Source organism: Stegastes partitus, unplaced genomic scaffold, assembly GCF_000690725.1.
Source record: "Stegastes partitus isolate 25-593 unplaced genomic scaffold, Stegastes_partitus-1.0.2 Scaffold362, whole genome shotgun sequence".
Classification (NCBI taxonomy): domain Eukaryota; kingdom Metazoa; phylum Chordata; class Actinopteri; family Pomacentridae; genus Stegastes; species Stegastes partitus.
Window position 1 is genome coordinate 501035 of NW_007578093.1, and position 11514 is coordinate 512548.

Genomic DNA, 11514 nt, shown 5'->3' on the forward strand with positions numbered 1-11514 from the left:
GAACCCACGCTGCACGGGGAGAACATGCAAACTCCACGCAGAAAGATCCTGGTGCCCCCACCGGGACGTGAACCGGCAACCTTCTTGCTGCGAGTCGATTTTGTTTATCTGTTAATTATTTAGTCTTTCATGAATTTAAACAGCACACTGCTCTACGTGACTGGTACTAGGAAAAATTTATATTTACAACATTAAGGATGAAACCAATCTGTTGGTGTGATATTGTTTCAAAGTATTTTATTAAACAGCAGACACAGATGTGCAGGCAATGAAATACAGTGCATTCCTATTACAAATACAATAAGACAGCGGTTCCAAACCACCGGGCCGCGGACCGTACTGGGCCGCACAGAAAAAAACAAAAAGGGTTTGTTGGTTTATTTTATTTCCAGCGGAGTCTGCAGGGTGTTTTATTTTGAAAAATGACTACCTCGTCTGTCGTCACTTCCACCTGTGCTTGTTTCCCCTACTTGACTGTGTCAGTTGTCATGCCCTGCCGTTAAACGGAACCGACAGGCTCACCGCGGCCAAAATGGATTAAAAATAAATACAAACTTCTCTGGAGAGCTTCTTTAAAAAGAGGCAGAGACTTGATGCTGAGGCAGAAGAAAAAATAATTACATATTTAGCAATAAAAAGCAATATAATTTTTTACGACACTTTTTTAATAGAAAAAAATATTATCATTTGTAATGTGCACAATGACTGGTCTGTAGAAAACTGTCTTGGCTGAAACCAGTCCGTGGTGCAAAAAAGGTTGGAAACCGCTGTCATAAGACATGCATCACCTTAAAACATAAAGAAGTCAAAGTAATATGATTTATTTTTTTACATTTTAAAAAAGAGGAATCAATAGCTGTCATTGTCAAAGGATGTTCTCTGTCCTGGATTCTCTACAGATGGTTGAGCTGGTCTGTGCTCCTGTTGTAAATGGGGTTCTTGTATTCACACTCTGAGGGGCAACAGAGGGAAAGTGGGAGAGCAGATCAGTGCACAGAAAGATATCACTGGTACCATGTCCACAGATGAAGTCAGCGCTCACCTTCTTTGACTTTCTTCAACCCCACACCTGCTGTAAAGGAAAACACTTCAGTAACAGAACCAATGTATTCTGTCTTACAGAGATTATATACATTATATCTATAGTGTGTGTGTGTATATATATATATATATATACTGCTGAAACCAGAAGTTTACATACACTGTATAAAAAGACATATACACCGTTTTTTTCTCCTTCACTATCTGACATGAAATCAGACTAAACCTTTCCTGTTTTGGGTCAGTTAGGATTACCAACATTATGAATGCCAGAATAATGAGAGAGCGATTTTTTTAGAGATTTTTTTTTTACTACTTTCTTCAGAGTCAGAAGTTAACATACACTAAGATTACGATGTCTTTAAACTATTTGGGAAAGCCCAGGTGACGATGATGCACCTGCCTACTTTTTAAAAAAGTAATTATTGCACACTTTCTGTAAATCCTATAAACTTCATTTCACTTCTCAAATATCACTGTGTTTGTCTGCTATATGATATATTTAACTGAATTTGCTGATCTGAACAACCAGTGATTTATAAAGGAAAATCTTGAAAATGATCAGGGGTGCCCAAACTTTTTCATACGACTGCATGTGTATATATATCTACAATATCTATGAAAATTCTAAGACAAATCAGCTGAAATCAAAGTACCTCTGTGATGAGCCTCGGCCTGCGCTGACATGGCTTGTTGCTTCCTGAGGTCTCCTTGGTTAACTGTGCAGTAACATGGATGAGTAAAATTCCTGACAGAACTGAAATTATGCAAAGTAATAATCAAAGAAGCTCATATTACCATAATAATGTCGACTGAGACTTGATGGCCGTAATCTGTTGATGAGTTCTGAGGAGGAAGAGACGACTGCGTTATGTCATACTGTACGAGTTAAAATACAAGCTGCAGTATTTACACTGATTACTATTAGGCACCTATGTGGAATCTCATTCTTGTTCTCTGACTTTCCACTCTCTCAAACTTAAATTCACTCAGGTTTGGATAAATCCCGCTGGCTGCTTGACTGGGCTGATCCTGCACGGCTCCTGGGTGACCCTGATGGCGTCTGGCGGGGGCAGCGCTGGCAAGGTATTGATCATCATTTTCTGTTGTTTAAAAAAGAAAAACATATCGACCACTCGTTCATTTTTTTTCGATGGGATACATGCCACTTGTTAACAAGATCATTTCATAGGTGACATGGACAGAGTGGATTAAAGCAAGAGGAGACGAGTGAACTCACCATAAACAAGACTGTTGCTGTCCGATCCTGCAGGAGACGGAAACACAAGGAGAACGTGTAAAGTATGTTAGAACAAAACAAACAGCGTACAGGTACTGTATTAAAATGAGTGTTTATGTTGTGTGATGGATTACCGATCTGCTGTCCATGTGGTGCTGAGGGAGCAGGTGGAGCACTGGCCCCTGCTGGAGAACATGACACAGAACAACCTAAAGGGCACGCTGCAAATGTTTAAAGTTCACTCACTCTTCGTTATTTTGATCCTTAGTGGATAATAACACTGCTGAAAATACTACAGAGGAAGAGCAGCTATGGCCAAAACCAAGATCAGAGGTTTCCTTCACTGCACTACAGCTGTTAGCAGAGACAACAAGTTAAGGAATCCTGGGAGCCAAACTCATTTTCTATGTTTAAAGGGGAAGTGAAGCACTCTGTAGGAGCCATGAGTAAGTCTGTGTTTTTGTTGCCAGGGTAAACAGCACATTGATTATTGTTGTTTTGATTGTGATCCTTTTTTGATGGTCACATTTGATCGGGAGATATCGGCTCCCGTAGATGGGCGGGGATTTAAGCTCACCTATTCACCACTTCACCTGTGCTTTTGTGAGGAGAAGAGGGAGAGTGGGTGAGCTAGGTCGCCGTATTTTTTGTTGACCGCTTTTTTGCTATAATACTATTTTTGATTGCTATTTTATTTTGATTACTTTGATTTGGAGTTTTTTTTCATATGAGTTATGATCCTGTTTTCATTTAATAAAAGGCTAAACTTATTTATAAGCGTCTCCGTGAATTGTTATTTAACCGCGCGTCAGACAAACAGACCCAGGCTCAGTCTCTCAGCGACACGAGAACTTGGATGTCGCTACACACTCAATCAAGTCATCATAATCCACTACATGTATCTCCACTCTACTCCATACGTCTATAACAAATACGAAAAATGTAATCACATAAAAGGAAAAAGAAGATTGTTAAAGTTAGCATGGCACGGTTTCCACGTCGTACTGGTTCAAATGCATCCACCAGTGGGTTTACAGGAATATATGCGGTTCAGAGAGGCTTGACATGAGTCTAGACTGCAACGCGACAATATGCAATGTTAACTTTACTTCACTGCTTGACTTTACATTTTTTCCTACATTTTTTTGTTGTTGTTTTTAAAACGGTAAAAGCGAGCTGAAAGGCTTTTTGCACACATTGAGAGATACCTGAGGATTATCTAAAGTTTGGAGTCTTGATTGACTGCTTAGCAAAACATAAAGTCAAGGTAAGAAATGTTTGTCGAGGTTTGCGTCGGCTCTGAGCTCCGGCAGGAATCACGTGCAGTCTGTGGTATAAAACGACACGAGTTTAGAATACTGATGACTGGGTGTTTACAATGATTGTAGTTATGTAGTTTTTTATATTTATGACACAGTGTCAGTCATACGTGTTGAACTTTATTGTGTCAGTGATGATGTTCTTATCAAACAGCTATGTGTCTGTGACAGGCGTCAGTAAATCCAGTAAATCTTTACAGGTAGCTGTTGAGCTCCGTCTCCCTGTGGTGGACGGATGCCGCTGTACGGCTGTTGTGGGAGTATGTTGGTCGGTCAGTAGAGCATTGAATTGAGTCAGGCTCTTTCTCTTCAGTGTTTCTAGCGGAGCATCAGGTCATGGAAGTGGACTGTTTATGGCTTTAACCCGGTGAATTCATTCTTCTATCCAGGAGTAATCCAGTGGTGGCCTCCTTTGTCTTCTGGTGACCTGTGGCTCCTCAGCCTCCATCTTTTACTGTCTTTATTGTCTACAGTCTGTCTTTCACTGTTTTGTAACTAAACCTGTGACGCTAACCCACCCCGTGACGTCACCAGCTGACCTACTCCAAGATGGCAGCGCCCTTTGGAGAGAAAACATAAAACAATCTTCTTTTTCCTTTTGTATGATTACATCTTCCGTGTGTGTTATATCCGTTCTGAGTAGAGTGGAAATACATGCAGTGGGTTATGATAACCTGACTAAGTGCTTCACTCCCCCTTTCATTAACCATTAGTATTCATGACTTTGTTTTCCTCCAGAAAATGGTCATGTGATCGTGTGACCAATCAGGGAACAATCACAGCAACAATAAGATCCAATCAGAAAGTAAATGTGGGCGTGTTTCCAAAACTCTCTGTTTTAGGGGTCCTAATCTAAAATAATGTGGATACAAGGCTTAAACCTAGTAAAAGTGACGCATTTTGAAATAAAAATATATTGGTGTCGATGTTGCCTTAGCTTAGATTGGTACAGACTGGAAGCAAGTTTTAAAAGCACTTTTACTTTTCACATTTTGTACAGATTAAACAAAAACACAGAAGCCATTAATCAGTGTTAATTCGCTTTGGATCTGGTCATTCTGTTGGGGAATTTTTTCACTCCTGGACAGATGGGACAGATGCATGATCAGCCCTCATGTGGCCCTACAGCCTCATCAGTGACATTTCCTAAATTAGCAGCTGTAGCACTGCATGTGGCTGTTTCATTCAGTTCAGCTTCATGTATATAACACCACTGCACAACATGCTGCAAGTCATCGTACAACACTAATGGCAGGATTAGTAGAATAATTTAAATATTGAAAAATGGATCCATATATGCACCCATCAGCAAGACCACAGGATTTGGAGCATAAAAAATTAAGATCAACCAGGGTTAGTTTCTTTGAATGCACACTTTAAAACAAACAAAAAAAAGAAATGGTACCAAGATACTTGTTGTTGCTTACCCTCAGTACCTGCACTGACTGGATTGCTTTCATTGTCCTGGGTTTTGCTGTGACAGGGCACTGAAACGGAAACAAATAAATGACCATCTATCCCACCATTGAATCAGCCAGTAGACCACCCAGTTACACTTATCAGCTTCTTGGACTGAGAGTAGCAGCAGAGCAGGTCCTCACCTACGCATTTCTTGCAGCAGAAGTATCCACCAACACTCAGCAGGATGAGAGCCGTCACACCAACACTGATGCAAGTCAGCAGCCACATCTCTGTGCTCAGTGGACCTACACGATAAATGGATGTGGTTTGTCACAGGAAACAGTTGCGCATGTTCTTGTCCTTTCTCATGTGTTTGGCCTTTGAGGTTTGTGATCTTGGAAAAAAAAGAGACCACATGCCTCTGCACAGGCGGCTGCTGAGCATTTATGAAACTCTGCCTGAATGCAAAGAGAAGCCCACTTACTGTCAGCAGACAAGTCCACGACTTGAACGCAGTAATCCACCTGGTAGCAGCGATAACTTCCAAGGTCAGAGGTTGTAAGCTCATCGATGCGAATGGAGTAGTTTCCCTCTGATGCCTGGTTTGGAAAGGTTTTCACTCTGCCATGTCTGGGGTCCAGGAACTTGACTCGCCCTGCAATGGAGACCTGTACCAGGTCCATCGTTTTACTGTGGGCCCATGTCACCCAGTGCTCGCTACTTGCGTCTAAGTTGCATGGTAGAGACACAGACGAGCCAAGAGGAGCACTGAGTGCCTGTGTTTCACAGCGATCCTCATCATAGTCTTCATCGTTGTGCTCATCTTGTTGGGGAGAGTGAGACAGGAGGGAAAGTTTAGATATCTTATCTCTTGCTCAAACAACCAAGAGTGCAAACAGTGGACATTGTGGGTATTCAGAAGTCTTTAAATTAACTGGAAGGGTTGGAAATATATTTGATAAATCTAACAGAATGTGTAAAAGACAAACATGAATTAGTTTATTCTGACATTAAAGCTGGGGCAGGCAGTGTTTATTTCATTACTACTCAAAATAAGAAAGTTGGTCGTACCGGTGCTACCAGTGAAAGAGTTCGTCTGGAGCCCTGAGTCGTGTTTTTTCATTATTTCTGTTGTGTGTTTTGAGTTTGTACAGATCCTGTAAACACTGATGAAAGTTTGATGAATGGTTTTTGAAATGTAGTTCTGGTCAGTCTTAATAATGTTGAATTAGATTATGATTAGAACATCCTCCAAAGGTAGAACATGTGCATTCCTGTAAATAGCTGTGTCTGATGTTACTCATATTCTAATTTCTGATTTAAAATAAAAGGTCATTTACAGACTGCGCCCCCCCACCAAACATGTTCACCAGCCGCCACTGGTCTTAACCTTTCAGCATATTGTAACTCAAGTGGTCTGAGATGAAACTAGACTTCTGCACTTTGTCTTTGCTCTGTTTTCAGGTTTTAGAAAATCTACCCCCTGATGGGAATTAAAAAAAAAAAAAATTGGGTGGGGGTGGGGGTTCCACCTACAGTGGGTAAGATAGGTAAGGTAAGCAACAAGTGGGCAGCCCAGTCTCCACAGAGTTACATTTCTATCCAACTAAACTGCATTCGAAGGAACACATTTTCTGCCAGATTGCGTTTGTTGGTGAGGTATCACAAATGAGACATTAAATAAGCATGTCTGCCATTTATTTTATTGTTGTACTAATCAAATCAGGTTTATTGTCATTTCGCTCTACATACACAAAAGTACAGGCAAGATGAGAGAGCATTTCTTCAAGATCATTTAATCAGTAAGTTTTGTGGAGTGAACGTCTCGGATAAGACACTAAACGTTCATTCAACGTACTATTGCTCAATTCCAGCCAAAAAAAGCACATGATGGATGGGACGGGACTCATCTCCCTGGTAAAATACAAAATCAGGCAGAAACTTCAAATTGATATAGCGAAAGGGTCAGATTTGAACCTAAACCATGGTATGTTCCTAAAACTAAACATGTGGTTTTTGTGCCTAAACTTAACTGTTAGTGAAAACTAAATGAAAACAAAACTCTGAAAATAAAAGAATTCTGAATATTTGTCCATGATGGGACACAGATCCCAGTCTCCCGGGTGAAAGTCACATGTACCTCCAAACTAGAAAGCATGACAAGTGAGAACATATTTACATTTCTTTCTAAACATAAATGAGAAAGCTGTTTAGTGGCGATGGTGTTGGAGTAGTACATAGTGTTGCAGTGGATTGGGTGGTGGAGAGTCCCTGGGGGAAAGCCACATATAAATGACTTTTAGCTCGACCATCCTAATGCGTTTAAAGGTTGATCATGTGGATGGCGAGACTCATGCTATTTTCTAATTTCAACAGAGTGTCCATGTGTGGCCCGCTACGTTCTTGCTGAGCCGCCGTTAAAAGTGTTGCTGATGCGCTCGTTGAAATTGTTAATGCTGCTCAAAAAATGCTCTCAAAAAACACAGCATTCCAACATAGGTTCAATGTTCCAGATTCCTGTCTATCCCAGCTCCTAAGTCATCATCTGTAAATCCAGCCAAGTATTACAATATTAGCTAATAAATGGTATGTGTGATTAAAGCAAAACATAAATATGTACAACAGTAAAAGCATCTGACACAACACTAACAAGCTCATGGGGTGAAATACAACTCTTAAAGAAAGTGTTTAGAATTTGTGGGTTTAATTGCATTTAATAACAAAATGTCAAAGTAAATAGCATCAGTTTCAATGTGAGGCAGCGCACGCACACGTGTCAAGAAGAATACTTCACAAAATAACATGTGAGACTTCAATTTTACAAAAGGACTTACCGTTTGAAGACACTCGTATGAAGCACAAGGCTAAGAGGACAATCCACTTGGCAGCACTCATCGTCAGCATCTGGTACAGAGTGAACAACCGGTTTGTGATACTGCGTTAACTCCTCTAAGCATCAAGGGACAAAACCACAGGAGCGTCAGTGTCGCTTACTTGTTTAAGTGAAGTCCTTTACTCTCTTTCATTTTCATATGAACAACAGCCGAACTGTTTATCTGCCACAGACCACTTCCTGCTGAAGCTTGCTGTTACTGACGTTTCTGGAGCAAGGGACCTTGCAGTGCAACTGAGAAATGAAAATGTAAAAGGTGATAGACAGCTGGACTAAAAAAAACAAAGCAAATTTCCAACCAAGACTTTATTTTTAACTAACATGAAACCTGAGCTTTCTTTGGCAAACCGCCCACATGCTTTGTGTTTCTGATAACTTGGCCAACAGCGAACACAAAACCAAACCACAAAATCAGCTTAAAAGGCTCCATGGTGGCTTTAAATCTAGATGTCATTAATTCATTAACAAAGTAGTTGTGATGAAATGTTCATATTGTTTCATCCTATGTATACAGTTCTTAAATTTAAGAGACCACCACCAGGGCTCCAGACCATTTTGATCACATTTCTGACTATTTTTTGAGAGACGTGTGAGTTCAAACTTTAACTGGTCACATTTGTGCGACTGCATGATGATCATTCAGCTGTTTTGGTGTCACTGTAACCGGCGCAGGCCGCTATTGTGTTAACCACAGTGGCGGAAAGCAGCACTTTTAGAACTTTGCTGGACTGTGGTATTTACACTTGCCAAAAGGTTCTCAATTGTCATCGCCAGTTCAGGATCCAGGCCAGAGTTGACTTGTTGGCCTTTCTGGCGGTTAGTGGGATGAATAGGGTTAATAACCACGATGACTGATTTGAGGATGCGTGATTCTTAAATAACTTTTCTGAACACAGTAGAAGCATGAAACCTGGACCTACCCTCCCATTTATCCACACGGCCGTTCCAGTGAGCCCACCCACTGCTCTGTATGACATCAGGAAGTGGGCGTTACCTTAGCTTTGTTTTCATTTTTAGGGTTAGGTTAGGCAAGATATTTATTTTGCCACAACTGTTGGTCCAGTGCAACAGAGGTCGGAGCAATGTCATCCTCATCTCACACTCAGTCCTCACATGAGAATATTACAGGGTTTATAACGGTAAGTTTACATTTGATACCATATAATTTTGGGCTAATTATGTTTGTATGTCACTGCCAAGTTTAGCTGCTTTTTTGCAGATAGGAAATGCATGCTTGGAAGTTATTGCGAAACATGCTCAGTCACAGGTATAAAACAGAAATATTGTTTATGTAATACACTTTTCCTTTTTGTATCATATGGGTTTTTACTCACCTTTGAAATGGACATATTCCACGGGGGAAGTCCATTTTTGCAGCTGACCTCTATGCTGTAGCAACCTGGCGACCACCAACATCATGGAACCCACTCCAACACTTACCTGTAAGTGTAACATGCCCCACTGATTTTTATTCAAAATATATTTCTTGTGTATTAACACAGTTTGCTTTTCATTTTTTTGTTGTTGTATCAGACTGATGCTTCAACCGGAGATGCCATTATTACTATCACAACCTGGGAGTTGGGGTTCGGGGTTTAGAACCCTTATACCCCTTCAGAGCCTTCTCCCCCTTACGTCTCCCCCCAGCCCAGCCTTCACGAGTCAGCCACCAACAGCAGCTCCACGGTTCCCCCACTTCGGATTCACTCATCACAATCACATATCCCCGGAGCACGGATTTCCCTCACTGGAGCACCTGGACGGTATCCCTGGATCACCCTCTTCCCCTTTCACCTCCCTCACGAAGACCTGCTTGTGCCTGCGCTTCCCCCTCTTGCTTCCTCGGTGTCCTCACTCCTGTCCCCAATAAAGTTCCCTTTATTATTGTTACCCATCTCCCTTGTCGCCTTTTGGGTCCCCTTCCTCTAACTCAGGAGCGCCCTCCTAACACTGGGCATTTCTTCCTGCTCTCTGTAAGTGATGCTTACTGTGACATAAGGAAAATGTTAACAGAACTGTCTGTTTTCTATCTGAGGGTTCTGTGATTGTGTTGTGCTTCTCTGTGTTGTCTCGTAGCACGATTTCAAGCTCACATGTCACTAACTGCAATTCTAGGTTTTGAAACCAACACAGAGAAATAGCGTTTCTTCACTTCATATCAGAATCAGCTTTAATGGCCAAGTACATACACAACATACAAGGAATCTGGTTTCGGCTGTTGGTGTCACGCTAGGAATGAGCAGGAAAATAGAGATAGGAAAATAAAGTAAAATAACTACAGAAAGAAAAGAATAAACATCCATCCATTATCTACACACCGCTTAATCCTCACTAGGGTCATGGGGGGCTGGAGTCTATCCCAGCTGACTCAGGGCAAAGGCAGGTTCACCTGGACAGGTAACCAGTCTATCACAGGGCCACACTTAGAGACAGACAACCAAGCACACTCACATTCACACCTACGGACAATTTAGAATCACCAATTAACCTCAGCATGTTTTTGGACTGTGTGGGAGGAAGCCGGAGAACCCGGAGAGAACCCACGCTGCACGGGGAGAACATGCAAACTCCACCGGGACGCGAACCAGCAACCTTCTTGCTGCGAGGCAACAGTGCTACCAACTGCGCCACCTTGCAGCCCCCATCGAGCATGTAAGTGAGGCAAAATGCTGGCGAAGCAGTCACCGCCACATTACCTGCGTGGAGTGCCGCCGGTACCTGACAGCCAAGAACAAGGCGACCCAGAAGTGGGCGGTCTCAGAGCCAAGAGCAAGAGACACCAAGATGGGCACCGCACCCTTATAAGGAGTGCCCTCAAGCGGTGATAGGTTGAATAGCATTCTCCATTAGGAGCAGAAACTAGGCTTCATCCTGCCACACAAGGTTTCTTTATTTGTCATTTCAAAAAATATAAAGCTGTACAGCACATAGTGAAATGAGACAGCGTTTCCCCGGATCAAGAGCTATGGTACCACATAGAACAATTACTATAGTGCTATAAACATAACAAGCTGTATGCAGAGCTATACGTAGACACTCAGGGTTAAGGCTGGGACCATGCCCTCAATTGTTTTTCATGGATCTGACCTACATCTCTTAAAGATCCTCGGCTTTGTGCTACAAATGGATGCTTGAGCCCCAAGTCATCCCATCCACCGTTTATGATTTCTGTAATGACCTCAGTTGTACCATTACGCAGAATAGTGTATATGACGCTACGTATATGATAATCGTTATTGTGGCTCTATGACAACGTTTCGGCCAGAATATAAACGCATCCTTCACAGGCATAAAAACTCACGGCAGGGCTCAAGGAAAGCAGAACAAAAACGCCAATAAACAAAGTTAAATACATCAATTAAAACAATATAAACACATTAGCATGAAAATCAATTCCACCAGAAGTGCATACATGATTTTATTTTGTAATGCATCCCGTGCATTTCCTGTCCTGACAGTGGAGGTGTCCTCACAGGAGAGGCTGCACCAGAACTGACCTGACCGTGGAGGTCTGCAGCCAGGTGCTCTTGGTGCAACTCAGTGCTGTGGACACATTCACAGGTCTGGACCAGAGGAGGCTGGATGGAGCTCTTTCATTTCAACTCAGGACATTGTTTAGA

General features: G+C 41.9%; 1 protein-coding gene across 3 annotated transcripts; it reads right to left on the reverse strand.

Moving 5' to 3' along the window:
• Positions 1-220: 220 nt before the first annotated feature.
• LOC103359271 (uncharacterized) lies at positions 221-7999 on the reverse strand. Of its 3 annotated transcripts, none has more exons than XM_008284522.1 (11): positions 7836-7999; positions 5486-5824; positions 5202-5306; positions 5028-5087; positions 2416-2463; positions 2282-2308; positions 1974-2144; positions 1840-1887; positions 1698-1760; positions 1043-1072; positions 221-952 (listed from the first exon to the last, which is right to left on the reverse strand). In XM_008284522.1, exons 1-11 carry the CDS (start codon positions 7903-7905, stop codon positions 894-896), a joined length of 1020 nt encoding a protein of 339 aa, XP_008282744.1. In that variant the 5' UTR covers positions 7906-7999; the 3' UTR covers positions 221-893. The 3 variants fall into 3 exon arrangements, with proteins under 3 accessions (XP_008282744.1, XP_008282745.1, XP_008282743.1); XM_008284523.1 differs by having other exon boundaries at positions 1043-1069; positions 2416-2466; XM_008284521.1 differs by having other exon boundaries at positions 2416-2466.
• Between the last annotated feature and the right edge of the window lie 3515 nt (positions 8000-11514).

What these genes read in the sequence shown, in the direction of transcription:
- LOC103359271 (XM_008284521.1), bottom strand. Translation starts at nt 7,905, where the DNA reads ATGCTGACGATGAGTGCTGCCAAGTGGATTGTCCTCTTAGCCTTGTGC. An exon ending in CGTGGACTTGTCTGCTGACA is followed by an intron (nt 5,307 to 5,485) that starts GTAAGTGGGCTT and finishes TTTATCGTGTAG; the next exon opens with GTCCACTGAGCACAGAGATG. An exon ending in AAGAATGAGATTCCACATAG is followed by an intron (nt 1,888 to 1,973) that starts GTGCCTAATAGT and finishes CTTCCTCCTCAG; the next exon opens with AACTCATCAACAGATTACGG.